This window comes from Mandrillus leucophaeus, unplaced genomic scaffold (genome assembly GCF_000951045.1).
Source record: "Mandrillus leucophaeus isolate KB7577 unplaced genomic scaffold, Mleu.le_1.0 Scaffold436, whole genome shotgun sequence".
Lineage (NCBI taxonomy): Eukaryota > Metazoa > Chordata > Mammalia > Primates > Cercopithecidae > Mandrillus > Mandrillus leucophaeus.
This window is the reverse complement of record NW_012104654.1, coordinates 397,937-422,312: the sequence shown is the minus strand read 5'-3', so window position 1 is coordinate 422,312 and position 24,376 is coordinate 397,937. Positions and strand designations below refer to the sequence as shown.

Genomic DNA, 24,376 nt, shown 5'->3' with positions numbered 1-24,376 from the left:
TGTGAGAATGGACTAATACAGAAAATTGGTACCAAGAGTGAAGTATTGCTATAAAGATATTTGAAAATGTGGAAGCAGCCATGGAACTGGGTAACAGGCAGAGGCTGGAAAAGTTTGGAGGGCTCAGAAGAAGACAGGAAGATGGAGGAACATTTGGAACTTCCTACAGACTAGTTGAACGATTATGACCAAAGTGCTCATAGTGACACGAACAGAGATGGCCAGGCTGATGAGGACTCAGATGGAGAAGAGGAACTTATTGGGAACTAGAGAAAAGGTCACTTTTGTTACACCTTGGCAAAGAGCTTGGCTGGACTATGCCCCTGCCCCAGGGATAAATGGAACTTTGAACTTGAGAGAGACATTTAGGATATCTAGTAGAAGAAATTTTTAAGCAGCGGTGTTCAAGATGTGGCTGCTTCAAACAATCTATGCTCATATGCGTAAGTCAAGAAATGAACTGAAACTCGAACTTAGGTTTAAAAGAGAGGCAGAACATAAAGGTCTGGAAAATTTGCAGCCTGGCCACGTGGTGAAAAAAGAAAAGCCCATTTTCAGGAGAAGAATTCAAGCAGACTGCAGAAATTTGCATAAGTAAAAAGGAGTCAAGTGCTGATAGCCAAGACAATGGGGAAAAAAAAGCCTTCAAGGCATTTTAGAGATTCTCACAGCAGCCCATCACAGGCCCAGAGGCCTAGGAGGGAAGAATTGTTTCATTGGCCAAGCCCAGGGCCCTGCTGTCTGCCTCGGGACACTGCTCCCTGCTTCCTAGGCACTCTAGCTCTGGCCAGTCATGGTTAAAAGAGGCCCAGGTACAGCTCAGGCCACTGCTTCAGAGGGTGCAAGCCATGAACCTTGGCAGTTTCCATGTGGCATTAAGCCTGCAGGTGCACAGAGTACAAGAGTTGAGGCTTGGGAACCTCTGCCTAGATTTCAAGGGGATATATGGAAAAGCCTGGATGTACAGGCAGAAGCCTGCTTCAGGGGCGGAGCCCTCATGGAGAACCTCTGATAGGGCAGCACAGAGGGGAAATGTGGGGTGGAGCCTCCACACAGAGTCCCCACTGGCGTACTGCCTAGTTGAGCTGTGAGCAGGACACCTTCACCATCCTGAAGATGTCAAAATCGTACATACACCAGCAGCTTGCACCCTGTGCCTGCAAAGCCACAGGCACTCAGTGCCAGCCCTTAAGAGCAGCCTTGGGGGCTGAACCCTGCAAAGCCACAGAGGCAGGGCTGCCAAGGCCTTGGTAGCCACACCTCACAACAGTGTGCCCTGCATGTGAGACATGGAGTCAAAAAAGATTATTTTAGAATTTTAAGGTTTAATGACTGCTTAGGTGGGTTTCAGACTTGCATGGGGCCTATAAGCCCTTTCCTTTGGGTTGATTTCTCCCTTTTGGAATGGAAGTATTTACCAAATGCCTGTATCTCTATTGTAATTTGGGAGTAACTAACTTGGTTTTGATTTTATAGGTGCATAGGCAGAAGGTACTAGCCTTATCTCAGAAAAGACTTTGGACTTTGGACTTTTGAGTTAATGCTGGAATGAGTTAAGACTCTGGGGGACTGTTGAGAAGGCACGATTGGATTTTGCAATGTGAAAACGACATGAGATTTGGGAGGAGCAAGGGTGGAATTTTATGATTTGGATCTGTGTCCCCACCTAAATCTCATGTTCATTTATAATCTCCAGTGTCGAAGGTGGGGACTGGTGGGAGGTGATTTGATCATGTAAGTTGTTTCCCATGGTTTAACACTCGAATCCCTTGGAGTTGTTGTTACAATAGCGAGTTCTCATGACAGCTGGCTGTTTAAGAGTGTGTCTCATTTCCCCCCTCTCTTGGTCCTACTCCTGCTATGTAAGACACCTGCTTCCGCTTTGCCTTCCGCCATGAGTAAATGTTTCCTGAGGCCTCCCCAGAAGCAGATGCTGCCATGCCTTCTGTACAGCCTGCAGAGCCATCCCCCTTGGAGCTGTCATCGCAGTAGTGAGTTGTCATGAGACTTAGTTGTTGAAAAGTGTGGATAGCCATGAGCCAATTAAACCTCTTTTCTTTACACATTACCCAGTCTCAGGTATTTCTTTATAGAAATTTGAGAACAGACTAATACACTAATTAAAGATATATCCTTTAATGTTTACTGAGTGATTAAATTTCGAAGTAATGGACAAGTGAGTAAATGAGTAGGCATATGAATGAGTCAATAAATGAGGGCATACTGGGGACAAAAAAATTCTAGTAAATGAACAAAGGAGGGTATATAATTCCATGGATAACTTACTATCTGACAGAGCTAGAGTTTAAATATGAAACCTAAGATAACAGAAAAAAAATTACAGAAGTCAATTGTAAAGCAATATACTCATTGGGTTTTAAAATCAGCATTTTCAATTAGAACAGTGTCACTTTGAAAACTAAGAGATACTATGCACTATAAGCTTCCCAAAAAGAATTCAAGTCCAAGAGCGTCACTTTCATGTCTTATATATACATGTTAAAATTTCAAAAGAATGATCAGCAAATGAAGACGCAGCTCCCTAGCAAACCACATGGATCACATGCATGAATGTATATATCTTAAACATTCCTAAGAAACAACATAATGTTTATCTTTGATTTTCTAAAAGTCCATTTCCATATTGTGGAAGTCATAATATCTCTACTGCTTCTAATATTTCAAACATGTCACTACTTTTAGGCATACATCATCATATACATTGTCATATACAGTATTTCATTTTAGGAATTTTTAGAGGCATAAACTTAATTATTTTTATTTACTAACTATATTTCCCATCTTAGAGGCCTCATTTAAAGTCACAGAAATAAAAGTATATCCCACATCCTACTAAATAATGTAGGGTTTCTCAAAATCTCTTACCAATTTCATGAAGTTTATATTGTGAAATTCAGGAACAAAAAGATTCTGAAGCATTGTATAAATCACTTCATTCCTACATCTGTTCTCTGGGCTGCTACTTAAGTCATCAAATGACAGCAAGGAGACTTTTCTTGAATTTTTAAAAAATTCACAACGCTTCAAAATACTGTAATAGTGCCAAAGAATAAAAAACAAACAGAGCAATTTTTACAATTTTATATTCTTTCAATTACAGTTATTTCAGATGATGTTTTTAATTACCTGAAATAAGCAAATAACTATATCTCGGCAATATTCAGTTAGTCACAATTAGAGAAAATATAATGTTATTAATACTTGATTAAGAGCTCAAAATAAAAGCTACTTATAGTACATTAATTTTTTCCAAAAGTAGACAACTATAATAAATTTAACACTTTTATCTTGGCAAAAAGAAAATTTTTAAATCCATTTAAATGAAGACTTCAAGCAAACTCTTTTCTTTCTGCTTCCTAATCCAGTGAATACTAAATTAGCCAATTTCCCACAAAATAAAAAGTATAGAATCTGCAAGAATGTAGGCCAGAAGTGGCTCACACCTGTAATCTCAATACTTTGGGTTCTGAGGCCAGAGGATGAATTAAGGCAAGGAGTTTGAGGCCAGCCTGGGCAACACCGTAAGACCGTGTCTCTACAAAAAGTAGAAAAAATAGCCAGGCATGGTGCTGCGAGCCTACAGTACTAGCTACACAGGAGGTCGAGGTGTGAGGATTGCTTAAGCCCACAAGTTCAAGGCTACAGCGAGCAATGATCACACCACTGCACTCCAGCCTGGGTAAAAGAGCAAAAACCCATCTCAAAGAAAAACAAAGAAAGAAAATGTTGTAGTACTTAGGGCAGAAAAAAGCTAACCTGGCTGGCTCACCAAGCAACTAGATGCAATGCAGGAAACCATGCTGAGTGACAGGAAGAGAACAGAAAGAAACAAAACTTATCAGTTTATAAGTTCTATTGCAGGGTTTCTCTACTTTAGCACTACTGACACGTTAGGCTAAATACTTCTTTGATTTTAGGGGACTGCCCTGTGCCCTGTGGTACATTTGGCAGCATTACTAGCCTCTACCCACTAGATTCCAGTAGCCTCCCCCACTCAGTTCTGACAACCAAAAATATCTCCAGACACTGCCAAATGTCCTATGGGGAAGCGTTGGCAGCAGGGAGCAAAATGGTTGAGAACCGCTGCTCTCTATGTACAGAGGATGTATGTATAGCTTCCTCTAGATGTGTTGCCTCAACACAAAATTCAACTTTCTTTTCTTATTTATTTATTTATTTGAGACAGTCTCGCTCTGTCACTCAGGCTGGAGTGCAGTTGTGCGATCTTGGCTCACTGCAATGTCTGCCTCCTGGGTTCAAGAGATTATCCTGTCTCATCCTCCCGAGTAGCTGGGACTATAGGCATGCCCAGCTAACTTTTGTATTTTTAGTAGAGATGGGGTTTTGCCATGTTGGCCAGGCTGGTCTCAAACTCCTGACCTCAGGTGATCCACCCGCCTTGCCTTCCCAAAGTGCTGGGATTACAGGCGTGAGCTAACGTGCCCAGTCAAAATTCAACTTTATTTTCAAAGCTTATTTTCAGCTGTCACCAAGGCCCTTGAAACAAAACAGTAAGAAGTAACTGATGCAAACAAAAATGGGAAGTTTCGTTCTTTCAACAGTTAAATATACTCCAACTGAAAAGAACTAGATTTTTAAAAACATATAGCCATAGAAGCCTTCCCTCCAAATTAAACTACAGGTTTAAATCTGTCAAATGAGCTCATATGTATCCTTCAAAAAATAATAACGGAAGAAATACTGCAACTATCTACAGAGTCCAAAAATTTGATCTTTGAAAAAGCTGCTTAATATTGCTTTCTTTCTCCCAAAGTGGCAGCTTCATATTATCTTTTGAAATGTCATTTGATGACTCAAAAGAAAACAACTATAATTTAGACAGCAAGCAAGGAGAGGGAACAGGTCTCTATGTGGCCTCTGACGGAAATTACTAAGCTGTTTTTCCACAATTCACGTAATACAATCTCTCCGTGGGTGAAACCCCCGGGTCTCTACATACCATTTGCCTGGTGAAGGCTCCCACATTTCCATCTCATCCTGACTTATCCCTGAGCCCAGGGACAACGAGGTTATTAACACATGCACAGAGATGAACAACAGTCCTCCTGAGCTGAACAGGCTCAGTTTCCTGTCAGCCTCCTAAATCTTCCTTTTCGGCCCCACATTGGGACACAGTAGCACTATTCCCCAGGATAAAGCATAGTAGTCATTTTTGACTTCTGCATTATTTCCTGCTGCTATCCTAACAAATTTCCCTGGATGTCAGGGCTTACAACAACACAAATTATTATCTTACACTTCTGGAGGACAAAAGCCCAAAATCAAAGTCTAGAGTTTAAAGTTAAGGTGTTGGCAGGGCTGGCTCCATCTGGAGGTTCTAGGGAAGAGCCTGTTTCCTAATCTTTTCCACCTTCTAAAGGCTGTCTGTATCCCTTGGCTTGTGGGCCCCTCCTCACATCACTCAAACCTCTGTTTCCAACATTATATCTCCTCTCTGAGTGTATCAGGGCCTTTGTGATTACACTGGGCCCACACAAATAATCCAGGATATGCTCCCATCTCAACAGCCTCAATTTAGTCATATCTACAAAGTGTCTTCTGCCATGTAAGAGAACATATTCATAGGTGTTGGAGATTAGGATGAGGACATCTTTAGGGGAATCTACTATAATTCCTCTCCTTTTCTAGCCTACAATAATCCAAAATATATCCCAAATCTACTTGCATCCCTGCAATTCCTCTGCTAATCACCCAGTGCAGTCCACACCATCACTGCCTGGACAAATGCAAGCCCCTCCCAACTGGTCTCCCTGGGCCACTCTTGCCCAGTTCTGTTCATCTTCCAGAGAGCTGCCATAATGATCTTAGTAAAATATAAATCAGGTAATGCGATTTCCTTGTTTAAAACCCATCAGTGGCTTCCTGATCAAACCACAACAAAATCTGTGTAGACTCTTCACCCTCTGGCCCCTTCTTAACTTTAAAAAAAAAATAACAGAGCAGGAAATACGCAATTTTTCCTCCACAAAATGTCTCTTCATCCCTTACCATCAACTTTCTGAAGCTTTGTATGCCAAGCAGGAGCTCCCGGCAAATCCTCAAATGGGGGTACTTGGGTTCCAACTGTTCTTGCTGAGTCTCCAAGTTTACTTTTCTCCCCAGAGGCCGAAGACAACAACTGAACACAGAATTCTAACCCTAAGTCCCGCTGTTCCAAGTCCTTTTCAAATGTAAAATGACTGCTAAAACCACAGCAAATTCAAAATAAGTAAAGAATAAAAATCAAAGTGGTAGGGCGCAAAGGGGAAGAACACCACAGTGTGATACAGGCTTTGCCTTTCAAAGCAGGCAGACGAAAGATAGTACTTAGGTTGAAGGATCTAAAAATAGGGTGGAGATAAATTATTTAACGTTGTGAGAACTAAAAACAGAAATGTAACAGCCTTTGGGGCGTGCTGGAAGAGAAATTTTCACTTTTCATATTATATTTTTATGAACTCTGAATTCTTAGACCATGTAAGTAAATATATCAGAGTAACCACTAATTTCATACAACATATTTACACTAATTTTACAGGTGTAAGTATGCATGTGTATGCAAATTGGTCATCAGTTTTTCACCTCCAGTAACACTCCTTTGCTCTAGGCTCCCAGCACTCCTGTTTGGAATTCCCAGACCAGAGACTGTCTTTGTTTCTGGACTTCCTGGTAGTAAAACATGACTCTATGGACTTCCTAGTGATAAATCAAGGAGGCAGTGTGATCCCCCCAGCAGTCTCTCTGCTGACCACTGTTCCTTAGCCCCTCTCCTCTGCTTTTATTTTGCAAAAGCTCTTTTGTCCCTGAATCATCTCACATCAGCCACTCCTGAAGCCAGCTACTCTTTTCATTTTCAAACAATAAATGCCTCACTTCATAATTCCTACGCTCCATCCAACATGCCCAAATCTCAGGAGGCAGCTTGTCCACAAATGCAACCATGGCTTGGATTAACAAACAATCCCTAATTCAATGGCCCATACCCTCATTTTGTGTCCTCTAATAAATACCCAAATGCCTTTTATTGGAGGATATTTCACAGAATTTTAGAGCCATACGGGGTTCTAGAGAACAAATACATCCATATCAAAATCACCTGAGACTTATAAAAATGCAAACCACTAGACCCCGTACAGACCTACAAACTCAAAATCTTTTCAACAACTTCCTCAAGTGGTTCCAACTCACACTAAAGTTTGAGATTCCCAAATCTAATTCAACCTCCTTATTTTTAAAATTAGGAAATTTAAATCTACAGATATAAGTATCTCACCCAAAATTGGCTTTCTAATGCACAGCCAGTCAATTATGCTACTCATAGTCTGGTCTCCCCTTTAAAGAAAGTTGTGAGATAAAATAGCAAAAGCAGATAGAAGGAAACTACCTCAGGCCAGATGCGGTGGCTCATGCCTGTAATCATGCACTTTTGGAGGCCAAGGCGGGTGTATCACTTGAGGTCAGGAGTTCAAGACCAGCCTGACCAACATGGTGAAAGGACACTATCCACAGAATGAAAAGCCAACCCACAGAATGGGAGAAAATATTTGTAAATCATATCTCTGGTAAGGGATTGACATACAGAGTATATATAAAGAACTCCTAGAACTCAACAGCAACAACCAAAAAAAAAAAAAAAAAAACCCAAACAGCTGGATTAGAAAATGAGCAAATAATTAAATAGACACTTCTCCAAATAAAATGTAAAAATGGCCAATAAACACATGAAAAGATGTTCAACATCACTAATCATTAGGGAAACGCAAACCAAACCACAAAGATACCACTCCATACTCCTTAGAGTGGCTAATATTTTTTAAAAAATAAGTAACAGAAAATAACCAGTGCTGGTAAGGATGTGGAGAATTGGAACCCTTGTGCACCATCGGGGAGATTATAAAACGGTGCAACCACCATGGAAAATGCTACAGAGGTTCCTCCAAAAACTAAAAATAGAATTACAAGTGCCTAGCTTTTTATATCTCATTAGTCTTTCTAGGGCATATGTTTAAATACACAAACATAAAGAGCACTTCCTGTCAACCAACTATAACAACTAACAGTAGCCTAATTTTCTTCAGTGACCATATTATGATTGGAGGTGGGAAAAAAAAAAGTCATTCTGAGTTAATGGGAAATCCCTGGAGGTTGAGCCAAGAGTGAAATGATCCAATCAGAATTTAAAAGGATCACTCTGCCTGATACGTGTGAAACAGAGGAGAACCAAAGTGATAGGAGAGGAACAAAATCAGGGAGAAGAGAAGAAGACACTCCAATGGTGCATGTGAGAGATAGTGGGTTAGAACAGGCTGGCAGCAAAGAAGAAGTGGTTGGATCTCCGGATAGTTTTTTAAGGGAACACAAGACTTGATGGCTTGGCATGATGCTTGCAAGGAAGAGAAGGGAAAAGGTTTTTGGTCTAAGCAACTGGAAGGTGATGTTCCATTTAACCAGATGGGAAAGATCTGGGAGGGACGGGCTAGGGTAGCAGACAGTACAATCAAGAGTTCCATTTTGGGTATGTTGAGTTTGAGTTGCCTATAAGACATCCAAGTGGAGATATAGGTTAAATAGTTGGATATGTAGGTCTGTGTATCAAGGAAGAGATTATGCTTCCTGTGAAAGAATAAAGAGTCTCAAATGATTACATCACAAACAAGTGCTTCATACAAATAAGTTAATAAATGTTTAACACATTATGGTGTGAAAATATAGAAGTCCAAGAACTCTGAAAAACTATATGGAAAAACAAATTTAAGATCTGATGGCAGACAAGATAATTCATAAATACTCTATTTGGGCAATAATCCTAAAATGCATTAGTAGGTCTTAAAAGTATTAACGTCCCAAATAAAAGAATAAATAAGGATATAGTTATAGTTAATTAGAAGGGTAAAGAATAATAATTAACCATTTCCAAAAACTGTTTAACAAACCACTGCAAAGCCAAAAATAATAAGACGGCATCATCTCAGTATCACACTGGTTCTGAAGGGAACAAGTGACAGTACTTATGCAGCCCAACAGTGATAAATGCTTCTAACTACAGTCTAAAGGTTCTGCAGAGATGAAAGTCCATTACATTACACAAGGCTATCTACAGTAATTACCAAATTTACTAACTCTCATAATTTTAGCCGTAATTTATAAGAAGAGGGGAATCAGTGTACTAACTCTTCTTGGTTAAGACTGATAAGATGCGAAGACCAAAATCTTATCTCCTTGTCATAACATATTCAATTATCCTAGTGTCCAAATAAAAACAGAATTTATGTCTGATATTTCTACGCTGTTAAATTTCTTCTGGGTTGGGAGGTCTATGTCCTATACTATTTGTCATGGTTTTATGATTGTTCCATTTCATTCCAAAGCCAGAAAATTACCAAAGGCAGATGAAAGTATTTCTTAGGTTTGGTTTCGTTTGGGGAGTTGGGGGGAAGGGAGGAGAGGTGGGTGGATATCTAATTGGAATATTTCTTGGGGAAATTATCATCTGAACATGTGCTATTTATAGTATAAGTATTTGGGGCCATACCATACCCATCTTGGCAATTAGCTCCAAGAAGCAAACGGTTCACCTTGACAATCCACTAAAACGCCTAATACCCAAGCCTGCCTAGAGTGCCCTGATTATAGGCAAAGGTTTACGGAAAACTTCTTTACAACCCTACGGTACAACTGCCTCAATGTGGTCCAGGGCTTGCAGTCTCTGAGACATCACGTGCATCCTAATGTAGTCTCTCCTACTTAGGTGTTCACTTCTGTCTGAGGTAGACCAATCAAGCTCATCTGCAGCCATACAACCAGGAAGACCCTGAAAATCACCCCTCTCCACGACTATCTCACAATTACCCTTAAATCTCCTTTCTTTTTTAATAAAAGAAATACTTTATTCACGAAAGAGCAGTTCACAACTTGGATTCCCTAAGCCTCTGGTCATTCATTCATCGGTAACATTTCCTGTGTACCTCCTGTATGCCAGGCACTGTGCAAACCACTTTACATGGGGGATGCAATGTAGGCCAGCCACAGTCTCTAGGATGGGCACTATTATTATGTCCATGTGATTGATAAGGAAGCTGGGGTTTAGAGGGGCTAAGTAACTTGTCCAGTTCCAGATAGTTGGCAACAGCCGATCTGTCAGACCTCCAGAAACTTGACCTCCAACCATTCTTCCTCCAGAAGAGAGAAGTCAAAGGGATTTCCGACATTCTATAGAGCCTAGCAGCACAATCATATTTATCCCACAAATAAATGGCTACACTGGATCATTAAAATGCCAGTTTCCTTGCTTTGCACCAAAATATGATGTCAGTGTAGAAACACTGGCTATACTGCATTTCACATGCTGACAAAAAGTTTAAATTGGGTGTATATCATTTCTTTAATTAGTAAAAAATAAAGGCTATATTAACCAGTTCTAATTAAATTCAGTTTATTTTGAAGACCTACTTCTTCAAGCAGCATACTTCTATATTAGAATATTTTTCAAAAAAAAAAAAAGAAAATCTACTTCTAGAATGGTTCAAATGTCTGACATATTATTTGGAAACACCAAACATGACCACTTTGTTCAGGATACAAGAAAGAAGGAAAAACTGCTAGTAGAGAATGAAAATTAAAGAAGGAAAGGTAAGCAGATAAGCAAAATATTCTACAAATGCCAGTAGTTTCAACAAGGTTATTTATCTGGATTACTCATTTAGGGAAGAAAAAAACATGAGAAAACCAGCTGGTCACCGAGGAAGGCCAAGGGAGGTGTGTGCACATGCATATAGTCCAGCTGCAGTTAGTTCACAGGTCTTTATCATCAAGAAGAAACGTGCCTACAAAGGACAGAAACTTCCCCATTCAACCCACAGACATGTGAAAAAAGAACCAGAGATCGGAAGTCTATAAACCACAGTCCTGGTCATTTTGGTCACGCTAATAATTCTTAAGACCTACAGCAAACTGACCTGACTTGTTTGAGCTTTTGACTCACTCTCTGGTTGCATTTCCTCATTCAGAACACAGAAATAATAATATCTTGGCAGTTACACTGCGAGGACCATGTGAGATTATAGATATGAAAGTGCCTCAATAAGGTTCCATAGGAAGGTTATGTATTATATTGATTACCAATGCATTGGAGAGTTGAGCTGAAGCTGATTTCATGCATTCTACTCATCTGAAAACATAAAAAGCAAGGATAACCATGGGGAGAGAGGACTCTCCTAAGCACTGATTGATTCACATTGTTAATGGAGCCCATCTGCAATACAGCTATTATAGTATATGGTATTAGCAGGCCTGCTTACAATTAAAAGACAGCACAAAGCACCCGATAAAGCAATCCAGACTACAACTTGATGCAGTAAATTCTTAAATAACCACACTAAGGGAAAGCAGGTTCTAAAACAGGCACTAGAATTAAACAGATACTCAAAAACCTCTATCTCCATGGCTCTGGAATGTTCTTTATGATGTCTCTAGCTATGACTGGATTTGACTGCATCTAAATTTAATCTTCAGCCCCACTGAGGGCACAAAGAGGTGGTCCAGGAGTATGTGACTATCTTGTTCTCACTACCATCTAAGTTTTTTTTTTTTTAATGTGGCAGGATTATCACTGCCATGCAGATAAGCAAGAGTGAGTGTGCCCAGCTATATAATTACAGATCGAAGCTCAAGAACAACATAATCACTGGTCCAAGGTTTACATGGTTGGCTCTGTGCCTGCATGCAAATATCACATTGAATTGTAATCTCCAGTGTTGAGGGAGGGTCCTGGTGGGAAGTAACTGGATCTTGGGGGTGGTTTTCCCCCAGGCTGCTCTCATAGTCACCAGTCGATGGTTGATATGATTTGGCTCTGTGTCCCTATGCAAATCTCATGTAGAATTGTAATCCCCAGTTTTAGAGGAGGGTCCTGGTGGGAGGTGACTGGATCATGGGGGCGGATTTCCCCCATGCTGTTCTCATGATAGTGAGTGAGTTCTCATGAGAGCCGATGGTTTAAGTATGTGGCATTTCCCTCCTTGCTTGCTCTCTCTCTCTTGCTCCACCATGGTAAGGAGTGCGTGCTTCCCCTTTGCCTTCTGCCATGATAAGTTTCCTAAGACCTCCCAGTCATACTTCCTGTATAGCCTATGGAACTGTGAGTCAATTAAACCTCTTTTCTTCATAAATTACCTAGTCTCAGGTAGTTCTTTATAGCAGTGTGAGAAGAAACTAATACAGAAAATTGGTACCAGGAGTGGAGCACTGTTATAAAGATATCTGAAAATGTGGAAGCACCTTTGGAACTGGGTAACAAGCAGAAGTTGGAACAGTTTGGAGGGCTCAGAAGAAGACAGGAAAATGTGGGAAAGTCTGGAACTTCATACAGACCTGTTGAATGATTTTAACCAAAATGCTGATAGTGATATGGACAGTGAAGTCCAGGCCGAGGTGATCTGAAATGGAAATGAGGAACTTACTGGGAACTGGAGTAAAGATAACTCTTGCTATGCTTTAGCAAAGGGTCTGGAGGCGTAGTGCCCTGCTCCAGAGATCTGTGGAACACAGAACTTGAGAGATGATTTAGGGTATCCAGTGGAAGAAATTTCAAAGCAGCAAAGCATTCAAGACGTGGCCTGGCTGCTTCTAAAAGTATGTGCTCATGTGAGTGAATGAAGAGATGGTCTGAAACTGGAACTTATATTTAAAAGAGAAGCAGAGTGTACACGTTTGGAAAATTTGCAGCCTGACCCTGTGGTGGAAAACAAAAACCCATTTTCTGGGGAGAAATTCAAGCCTGCTGCAGAAGCTTGCCTAAGAGGAGGTGAATGGAAATGCCCCCAAGGCATTTCAGAGAACTTCATGGCAGCCCCTCCATCATAGGTCTAGAGGCCTAGAAGGGAAAAATGGTTTATTGGGCCAGGCCTGGGCCCCACTGCTCTGTGCAGCCTCAGGATATGGTGCTCTGTGTCCCATCTACTCCAGCTCCAGCCATGGCTAAAAAGAGCCAAGATACAGCTCAAGCTCTTGTTTCAGAGGGTCCAAGCTCCAACCCTTGGTGGCTTCCATGTGGTATTGGGCCCACATGTATGCAGAAGGTAAAAGTAGAGGCTTGGGAACATCTGCCTAGATTTCAGAGGATGTACGAAACACCTGGATATTCAGGCAGAAATCTGCTGCAAGGGCAGAGCCCTCATGGAGAACCTCTATGAGGGCAGTGCAGAGGGGAAATTTTGGATTGGAGCTTCCATACATAGTCCCCACTGGGGCACTGCCTACTGGAGCTGTGAGAAGAGGGTCACCGTCCTCTAGACCTCGGAATGGTAGATCCATTGACAGCTTGCACCGTGCACCCAGAAAAGCCACAGGCACTCAATGCCAGCCCATGAAAGCAGCCACAGAGGCTGTACCTTGCAGAGCTATAAAGGCAGAGGTGCCCAAGGGTATGGGAGCCCACCCCCTGCATCAGTGTGCCCTGGATGTGAGACATTTACGTGATGTGAGAAAGGCAATTATTTCAGAGCTTTAAGATTTAGTGACTGTCCTGCTAGGTTTCAAACTTGCATGGAGCCTGTGGCCGCTTTATTTTGGCCAATGTATCCCTTTTGGAATGGGAGGATTTACCCACTGCCTGTACCCCCACTGTATCTTGGAAGTAACTAACTTGTTTTTTATTCTACGGACTCATACGTAGAAGGGACTTGCCTTGTCTCAGATGAGACTCTCGACTTGAACTTTTAACACTGGAATGAGTTAAGACTTCAGGGGAACTGTTGAAAGGTATGATTGGTTTTGAAATGTGAGAACATGAGATTTGGGAGGGGCTGGGGTGGAATGTTATGGTTTGGTTCTGTGTCCCCACCCAAATCTCATGTTGAATTGTAATCCTTAGTGTTGGGGGAGGGACCAGGTGGAAGATGACTGGATCTTGGGGACGGATTTCCCCCATGCTGTTCTCATTATAGTGAGTGAGTTCTCACGAGGGCTGATGGCACTCCTCTCTCTCTCTCTCTTAATCTCTCTCTCTCTCTCTCCCCTGCTATGCCATGGTAAGACTTGCTTGCTCCCTCTTCCCCTTCCACCAGAACTGTAAGTTTCCTGAGGCCTCCTAGCCATGTTTCCAGTATGACCTGTAGAACTATGTGTTCATTAAATCTCTTTTCCTCATAAATTGCCCAGTCTCAGGTAGTTCTTTAGAGCAGTGTGAGAACGGACTCATACAAAAGTTCTATTTACACTTCAGTTCGTTGGTCTGTTTAAACTTAACTACTCTGTAATTAGTGTCTATCAGCAGAGACTTGTTTGAATTTCCATCCTTTACATTTCTAAATAAAAGGCTTACAGAACACTTAGATCTTAAGGTAGAAACTTGGTAACAAACATCTTTCACAATTCACAGGGCTTGAATTTATCAATGTGTAATGTTCCAGATGAGGAAATTAGCCTCTCTCTATTCTTTAGCCAGAAAGGACGCCCATATAACAAAACTTTATTTGAAACATTGTGCTAATTCATAGGTTCACATCTGTCCCAGGCTGGGGTGCCCTGTGATGGAGAATGAACCTCTCATATCACTTTATAGAAAGCAAAAGTTTTATTCAAATTGGCCATGAATTAACATGATTGTTTTTAATTTCTCATTATTCTGAGTAAAACATACTGGATCTAGCCTTTTTATAATAGCATTTCTACCATTAAATTTAATTAAAATCATACTGAATTTATACAAATTCTAAATACAAAGACTCCCTTGTAAAACTGAAAATTCACTCAGTAGATTCTGAATGAATGAATTATATGAATGAAAGAGTCTTTCATAAGGTTAAAGGGCGCCATATCAACTGTGAACTGAATACTTGGTATGAATAAAGCCTTATAATTGTATACATTCTTGATGGGAATAAAATATTTTCATTTAGAAAACTCATACTGTAGAAGCAATTAATTACTCAGATCTTAGAAATGGAGATGACATGATGTTCTGAAGCAGGAATTTAACAGAATTTGGACTTGAAAGCCTAAGAATACATTCCTGATAGATTCGGTTCTTGCCACTGGTCACAGGGGTTTTTTATAACTAGCCCCAGGGTTTGGACAAAAATGAATTGAATCATCCAAAATTATCTCCTGCTAAGGACTGACCTTTGGGTAAACAGGCCTGGAAAAATGCTGAAAGGAGAAGGCAACAGCAAATGTGTAGTGTAAGAAGGAAAGCAGCAGTTCTTCTCAAGAGAATTTTACATCCTCTCCCTTGCTCCACAAGGAAAATTCATGTAGCTGAAATTATGCTTGTTGAATGTGGATAAAGGGAGTCACATGATGAAGTAAGTGTTCCATGAAGATGAATCTGTCAGCAGTGGGGCTGATGGATTGACAGAGAGAGACCAGAGGCGATGACAAGAACACAATGCAGAGAAGGGGGGAGGGATGGAGTCATGGGAGACACGTCAAGACTTAATCGGCGACTATTTATAGGCAGGAGACAGAGGAGTCAAAGATGACTCCCAAGGTTCACTCTTAGATGGCTGGGAAAACAGAGGGTTATGGCTGAGAAAGATGAGGAAGGCAGAAGGAGAGTTCTCTTCCTGCATGATTTACCTTCACACTGGGTGATGCCACCAACCCTGGAGATCACCACTACTTACTATAGACACGGGGTCTGGCTATGTTGCCTGAGTTGCTCTCAAACTCCTAGCCTGAAGTGACCCTCCCACCTCAGCCTCCCAAAATGCTTGGATAACAGGTGTGAGCCACTGCACCTGGCCTCCTGGGTTATTTATTGACCAACTGTAAAGAGAAGGACAGTGATCCACCCTGTTAACAAAGCCTGAGAATAAGTGAAGACAGAATGACACTAGTAGTTACATAGTTAGCAGGAATGAGTCAACCCGTGAGCAGAAAGCATTATTTAGGGACACACACTAAAGCAAGACTTTCAACAGCACAGCTCAGCTGTAGGCTGCTGGAAAGCACAGTCGCAGTTAGACCAAACCAGAATGAAATGTCCAAAAATGGTCTAGACTTTATGGAAGAGAAGAATCAAAGACAAGGGCCCAAACTCAAATGCCCACAGGGGCCAGAAATGCAGAAGGGTTAGTGTTAGCAACAAAGAATGAGGGCACTGCAGTAAATAGCATGCGTCATTCTATCTGAAGAGGAGCCACGTCTTACCTGTAGGTGGGTTACTCCCTAGGTGAATTACTCCCACCCAGGGCCATAAGCCCAACCTTCTGATTCTTCAAGAGAAACCATCACACCCATCACTCTCTATCATATCATGCCTTTTTATCTTCTGCAAGCACTTGTCAATACCTAAAATCTTCGTGTGGTTGTCATTGCTGCTCTGGGCATGTTTATGGTCTGTCTCTTCCTACTAGAAGTAAAGCTCACTGGGGAGTCACATAACGGGCACTCATCTATGCTCAATCAATATGCGCTCACCTCTTGACTTCCCAGGACTTACAATTTGGTATGGAATAAATCCAGAGCCCTCATATCTTTACAGTCTTCACAATCTTCCACCTTCACTTTCTGCCACTCCCAAAACACCCTACCTTTCTCCAGCATGAGCTCTGCAAAGGGAAGACCTGGGTTCAAATCCTGACTCTCTCTGCCACTTACTAGCTATTTGTCCTTACTGAAGATACTAACTATAAATCTCAACTGCTACATCTATAAATGCCTATGTCACTGGGTTCCTAGAGGAACTAAGTAGGATATTTAAAAATTGATTACAAATGTTACACTAGGCCAGGCACAGTGGCTTATGCCTGTAATCCCAGAACTTTGGGAGGCCAAAGTGGGCAGATCACTTGAGGTCAGGAATTCGAGACCAACCTGGCCAACATGGTGAAACCCCATCTCTACTTGAAACACAAAAATTAGTCAGGGAGGCTGAAGTGGGAGAATTGTTTGAACCTGAGAGGCAGAGATTGCAGTGAGCCAAGGTCGTGCCATTGCACTACAGCCTGGGTGACAGAGCGAGACCCTGTCTTTGAAGTTTCCTATACTTGAGTTTCCCCTTCTTGCACTCACCACCCAAATAACCTGCTACTACCCAAGCAAGTTAGGCCTTTGCACCTGGAGCCTCTCCTCTGCTGATTCTGTGGCTCTTCCTTTCTCCACCTTTCTCCACCCTCTTCACTTAACTCCTAATTGCTCTTTAGGGCCAGCTCAATTGTTTCCTCCCCTATGAGGTTTTCTTTGACTTCCCTAGGCAAAGGTTATTCTCTCCTTTGGATGCCTACAGCCTTCTGTTCCTTCCACTAGTAACTGCACTAACATAAACCACACGTCAACGGCCACCTCGAATCTGACACTCTACCAGTGAGCAAAGATAGGGACAAAGTGTTAGTCTTCTTCATTTTCCCCAGAGTCTAGCACAGCACCTGATTCAAAAGAAGTACTCAATAAATGTTTGCTGAATCAAACAAAACTGAACACCTACTATGTGTAAATCTGATTTATTGGAAACTATTTGAGTAGAAAGATACATCTTGCTCTACCATAACAATAACTACCAGATAGTCAGCTCTTGATTATCACATTGATGATGAGGAGCAGTGAGAGACATTATTTAAGAATTGTTGATATAGGTATTTTTTGCTACTTTAGGTAGTGTAAGCATATAGTTAGTGTGACTTATGCAGTGCTAAAAACTCAAGACCAAAATTCTCTCTCCTACTGATCTGGCACAGTGCCAAAAATACTGGAGAGTATTTTGAGGGTCCTTTTGAATTTCAGTTTGATTATAACATGAATTCCATGGGAACCACTATACTCTAACATATGAGTGTTCAATCATCAATTAATTCAACAGAAGGCCTACTACATGCCAAGCATTACAAGTAAAATCATTACAAGCCTGAATTCTATATATTACAATTTTTAACGACTGCTTAGGAAGACCTGGAAAACTTGAGAAGGCTGTTTAAAGGCAGCTCTTTAGATAAAGTCTGGACTTGCTAAAGAAACTTCCAGAAGGGAAATCTTTTCCCCATGTTCCACAGTATAAAACTTTCTATTGATTTTTTAAATTAATTCCTTATAATAAAGGTCATAAAAATATAGGTTCCAGATTTGTAAAAAAGTGTGCCAACATCTCATGGCAGAGACAGGTGGGACTCTTCATCCCATGTGTTTCTCTTTCTGTTGTCCCATACCAACAACAATGGGACAACTGGTTTCTGGAAAGTCAAGAAATGTGGAACCAGTCCTGTTTTAAGAGAAGGAAATAAAAATGATCACCGAGATCTAAATTCATTTAAACTTCTCTCTATTCTCTCTTCAACCTGGGGTGGTAGGTAATAGAGAAAGCAACAAAAGACTGAGCCACACACATGTCAACTAAAGTCAGCTTTCCCCAAGGCCCAGTGCTATGCATCGTGCATCTCCACAATCCCTTCCCAACCAGAAGAGAAGAGAATCCTAAGGGAACATGATACAGGACAAGTAGGGTTTTTTTGGTTGTTTTTCTTGTTTTGTTTTCTTTTTTTTTGGTAGGGGGGTGGTTTGTTTGTTTGTTTTTTGAGACAGAGTCTCATTCTGTTACCCAGGGTGGAGTGCAGTGGCACTCACCACAACCTCCGTCTCCAGTATTAAGAGATTCTCGTGCCTCAGCCTCCCGAGTAGCTGGGATTACAGGTGTGCACCACTGCGCCCAGCTAATTTTTGTATTTTTAGTAGAGATGGGGTTTCACCATATTGATCAGGCTGGTCTCAAACTCCTGACCTCAGGTGATCCATCTGGCTTGGCCTCCCAGAGTGCCAGGATTACAGGCGCAAGCCACCACGCCCAGCAGGACGAGTAGTTTTCGACTAAAGTTTCAGGAAAAGCTTCCTTAACTTTCCTAGGAACAGACCACATATGATTATCTCAGAATGAATGAATGAATCCAAAGTGTTCCTCCCGCTTTTAAAATGTATAGTCCATTTTATTAATATGTTACATTAATGGTTCATAAAATGCTTACATTTAGTAATCATACAATTCCATTTATGCCCATAAAAGTCTCTGCAAGTGAAAAAGATCGATCCTGATAACAAAATAAGAGATATAAGAAAAAGCAATGTTTTTTCCTTCTCTAGTCTCACACAACACTCAACCCAACACTTCTGACGTCTGATGTATGGGAGGGTTTTCCCCACACACCAAGTAATTCTGCAGATTCTCCATCACATACCACCTCAGTGTCCTCCAATTCAATTCTGACACTTAGCCTGGAGATAGCGTCAGATCCACTGGTTGAAGGCCTAGTCCCACAAGCCTACAGATGCCCACTTCAGATGCCAATCTCAAGCCCCATATGGAGGCCTGTGCTCCTGAAAGATCAGCTATAAATTGGGGTAGTCAGAATCCCTTCAAATTAATTTGCTAGAGCAGTTCACAGAACTCAGGAAATACTTTACTTACACTTACCATTTACATAACAGATATTACAAAGAATACAGATGAACAGCCAGATGGAAGAGACACATAGGGCAAGGATCTTCAATGCCGTCCCCAGGAACTCCACCCTCCAGGAAGTTTCACATGTTCAGCTATCCGAAAGTTTCCGGAACCCAGTCTTTTGCATGTTTATGGATGCTTCCTTACGTAGGTATGACTGATTAAATCACTGGCTACTGGTGATCAACTCAACCTTCCGCCTCTCTCTTTGGGGTTGTGGGGCGCAAATCCTAAACCTCTAACAATGTGCTGGTCTTTCTGGTGACCAGTTCCCATCCTGAAGCTATCTAGAGACACCCAGCCACCCATCATCTCATTGGCATATGAAAGACACTCATCACTCTGGAGATTCCAAGGGTCTTCGAAGCTGTGTACCAGGAAACAGGATAATTACCAAATACATTTCACAGTATCACATAAAGCAAAATTAAATTTTTCCATTTCAGACCCTAATACTGCTACATGGCAGGAATCTGACTTCCTAGCTAGTAAGAAAGAATTTATAATAAATCATCAGCAAATAAAACTGTCTTTAAAGAATCTTGAATTGGGGTAAGCACCAAAAATCAAGGAATATAGCATTTAGATCCAAGGTGTCAAAACTCCCTGCCTGCTCTGGACTACCTTGGTTTATGCCTACTATCCTGGCATAATTATTAGGAGTGCCCACTTCTACTTTAAAAAATGGCACAGTTTGGACAACTGGCTATACATCACTCTATGGAGATAAAAAAAGATTTTTCAACATTCTTTGACAAAGAAACATTAAGGCATTCAGAAACATTAGCATGCAAAGAGGTGGTTTGCACAATCTGCTTTTACACTCACCAATTCTGGAAGAGTTAATAAACATGATAACTTTCACAGCTATAAAGTAATAAAGATTGATCAACGCTGAACATTTATGAAATTTCTTCAGACATAAATGTGGAGCTTGGCCTTGCAACCCATATTTGGGAATTTCCATTTCCACCTCTACCCCCAGTCTAGGGATCCATGAGAAAGGCACAGTGATTCAGCATTTCTAAGGCTTTCATTAAAATGTGCTTCAGTGCAATGAAATCAGAGGAGGGAAAAAAAGGTACATAACACAGATATTAAAATAAAAACTTCTTTACATGAAAGCAGAAATGAAATTCTATACTTTCTTACTGAAACATTTCTAAAGCAGCAGAACTGGCAAGTGTCTCTCATCACTGTTATTAAGCAAGTCATCCCAAGATACAGCAGAAAGCAGATGGAACACTTTTTATCAACTACTTCAAGAGATGCTTAACAGAAGTAAAAGGGAGAGCACAGAACACAAAGGGTAATTTCAGGGCACCCACCAAACAACACTGTCTATACCTGTACAGGAGCACTTTTAGAATCTTGCTTATCTCATTTTCCTGTCTCCTGGAGGATAGATCATATCTTTTCATCCTTTTAACCTTTATCTCTTATCTTTGAATACTTAGCATACCGCTTTGCACATGACAAAGGTGCAACAAATGTTTATAGAGTTAAACTAATAAGAAAAATGCTTTCAAATATGATTTCTGTAGAAACATTCCTTTCAAAGTACAGTATAAAAGAAACCCAACTACAATTGAGGGTAGGGGGGAGGATGAGACATAGAATCATTCCAAGGTCAAGCAGGTGATCCACAGTGAGAAGTCTATTCCTCTAGGCAAGTGGTGGGTACAGGTTTAACAAACCTTATTATCATGGGAAGTCAGGTATATTACAGTCAAATCACGTCCCACCAAAGAAAGCAGCCACATAAGGTTAAACTATAAGGCAAGCATTAGTCATAGCCTCAAACATCTGAATTATTAAAAAGTTCCATTGAAATTTCAAGTCTCCGCTGAGGAGGGCTTGAACATTCTTTGAAACAGGCCTCGAGGCAGCTCTTTTTCCTTTCGCCAGCACCCTAAGCAAAGGTGCTGGAGTTTGAGAACTAACCACTCAACTCTAAAAGGTCCCATTTATAAGGAAAGCTATAAAAGCCTCAATGCATTTTATCAAAAGGGCCCTGGATTTCTCTTCTTTAAAGACAACACCCATTTCTCCCATCAATAAATGTATTTACCCCATAATGTATTTCTCCTATCAATAAAATGTATTTACCCCATAAAAACATATGCTCTAAAATGCATTTTTTCTTTAATTGCAAATGAGTTAGACATGACCTATTAGTCAGCCCATTAAGTTATATAGGAGCTTATGGAGAAAAGGGCTGGCTGAGATCAGAGACACATTTATCTCATGGTGGGTAGCAGCCACTTCAAAAGAATGTGAAAGAAAGTTCACCTCTCCAGTAATACTCAAGGTGAAGGAAGCACTTTCTTAAAGACCTAACTTGTAAAAAATAGTAAACATTAAACATTCAGGTCACCTGAATTTTATATTAGCTGCTTTATAACATAAGAAAATCACCCAAAAGCCTTAAATTTCTAGCTCCCCATTTGTAAAATGGGAATAAATACTGTTATCACTCACCTATATTTTAGAAAACTAATAAAAACAATGATGTAAACTGCAGATACTTTCTTAAATTCTAGATGTTTAGACAGTTAACTGTTAACTGTTGTTCTCACCTGAACAAGTACAGGTCAAAAGGAAACATTTAACATACAGACTCTATTTTCTGCTCCGGATTAACGACAGAGGCACCGATAATCCATTGTGTAAATCAGCTCGGGGTTCAAAATAATATTAATTCAAGTAAAGAATAGTAACCAGGGAAAAAGATCCCTTAAACTCTTTGGATATTAAACATACTTGTCTTCTACTGACACCTTTGTAAATATGAGTCCCACTTTCTGAACTAACCTGAAAGTAAAGCAACCGCTCATAATCAATACAAATTAGGTACTGAAGAACTACGCCAACCAAAATTGTTCTTCATATTATGCAAATATTTGTGTCTAGTCACCGTAATCTTTTTAAATGTCAAATTGTTTACCTATTGAAAATACAACAGAAAAAAATTTTTTTCCTCCTACTGATCAATTAAAGAAACAGACTGTTTAAACATTCAGTTTCTAAGTGGAAAAACTGATGGAGACAGTGCAGCCAAATAGCTTCTTGAAGCAATCTTATATGTGCAGATTGAAAGCAGTTTTTATATCATGGGAGGCAGTTTCATATCAAGGCAGAATACTGCACCCTTACATAAAGCCTCACAGAAACAAGTCAGAATCATAAACACATTCACTTAACCACTGTTCAGTGCCCAATGTACCTGAAAGATACATGGATATCATTTCAGGTATCAGAAAATTCTAGTTCCAATTTAGTCAGAGAAGAGAAACAACAGTCCTATCCCAGTAGATCCGAAGTTAACTCCTTCCAGTTTCTCCCCTATCATAATATTAATTGCTTTCTTAATAAAATGCTGCAGTAAAATTTGTGAAATCAGATTCTGGCAGAAAATCAAATCAAAGGAAAACTCTTCATGATAGCTACTTTCGCATAGCCAGCCTCCTGCCTACCTTATTATGTTTTTGCTGGTGTCTTGCCTTTGTGTCAAGAACGTGGTAAGGGCTTTCCGAGTCTTGGTTGATGTAATATATGAGTCTTGAAGGCAGTGTGATTTCTTTCTGCATTGCATTGCTGTAACTGATATTACTGCTGCTATTCTGTTGCAATGTATTGTCTTCCTCTGCCAGGACTCCCAAATTTTTTTCTGCAGTTTCATTCCAACGCGGAGCTGGTGGAGGTAGCGGGTTGGGGGAGCAGGAAACACAAACATACACAAACACACATATATTTACCCCATAAATACATAAGCACTAAAATGCATTTTTCCTTTAACTGCAAACACAAAGTTTTCATTTATAAGCAGTTAAGAAGTAGAGCTACAGTAAAGCAAGTTATTTCAACAATAAAATGGCCTGGAGAGGTTAATAAATAGCCAATAAAGTTTATACAACTGTGCACTATTTGTTTTATGTCTTATATATACATTTCTAGTCAGACTCAGATCCACACTTCTAAGTGTTGGGGGGGAGGGGGTAGAATGAACTTGAGGGAAGAAGAGTCATGAAATGAACATGTTCAGGGGTCCTGCCCCCGATCTCCACCCCTTCTCTGAGTGCACAGAAGCACAACTCTACTCTGCCTAGTGGCATCCCATCCGAGAGCTAAGAACGCTCCTAAGATAACTTGAGTACTGAATTCATGGATACCGAATGTTAATTGACTCTTTTAACAAAATGGGCAATTCCCTTCTCTTTTAACTTTGAGATGAGCAAACATACTTTGCCATGTAGGGATACAGATGCTGGCAGCTTTCCAATTTCTTTTTATTTTCCTGCCAAAGCCAGCTTTCTGCTTTCAGTGATTTCTAATCATCAATATATTGACCATGGTATTATATTAATTGTTCCTTATAATGACAAGCACTTTGAGAAATCAGAACCAAAGGTCGTGCAGGAAGTATGTCTTCAGCACCTTAATTCTTTGGTCCCTGAAGTGTGCCTCCCCCACCTTAATTCCAACCGCACTGAATATGCCGGGTAGGAAATTTGAGGAAACAGCCCATAGCCACTATTATCACTACATCCTCCCCGCATTCACATTAAGGCTCCACCACGCAAGTATCAACTTGCTCCCTCGCTGTATTTCCCATCCACTGGTTTCCCCTCCGCAAGTTGCACAGAGATCGCTGAGGGACCCAGGATCCACTAAACACCTCCCAGTGGAACCAACAAAAATTGGAATGGGTTTTTAGCGAATGCAACAGAAATGGACTTCCAAAAGTGAACTGGGATGAATGGGGGTTTGGGAACGAGAAGGGTGGAAAGACACGCAGGGAGGGAAGGAAAGGCCGAGCCGGGGACAAGACTGGAGCGCACGGACCCGCGCGCCCTTCGTTTTCCTCTGCAGGGCCCCGCGGGAAAGCCAACGCAAAGGGCACGGGGCCATACCCACCGCTGGGCGCAG

At 40.8% G+C, this 24,376-nt stretch overlaps 1 protein-coding gene across 1 annotated transcript in view; it reads right to left on the bottom strand.

The window, feature by feature from the left end:
• ADAM23 (ADAM metallopeptidase domain 23) overlaps positions 1 to 24,371 on the bottom strand; it is a gene marked incomplete at its 5' end in the record, with an annotated part of 173,423 nt that extends 149,052 nt beyond the window's left edge. The window contains 2 exons of the mRNA XM_011993918.1: positions 22,924 to 23,141; positions 24,365 to 24,371. Of these exons, the coding sequence (XP_011849308.1) occupies positions 22,924 to 23,141; positions 24,365 to 24,371 (225 nt within the window). The remainder of the gene's footprint in view (positions 1 to 22,923; positions 23,142 to 24,364) is intronic.
• Positions 24,372 to 24,376: the final 5 nt, after the last annotated feature.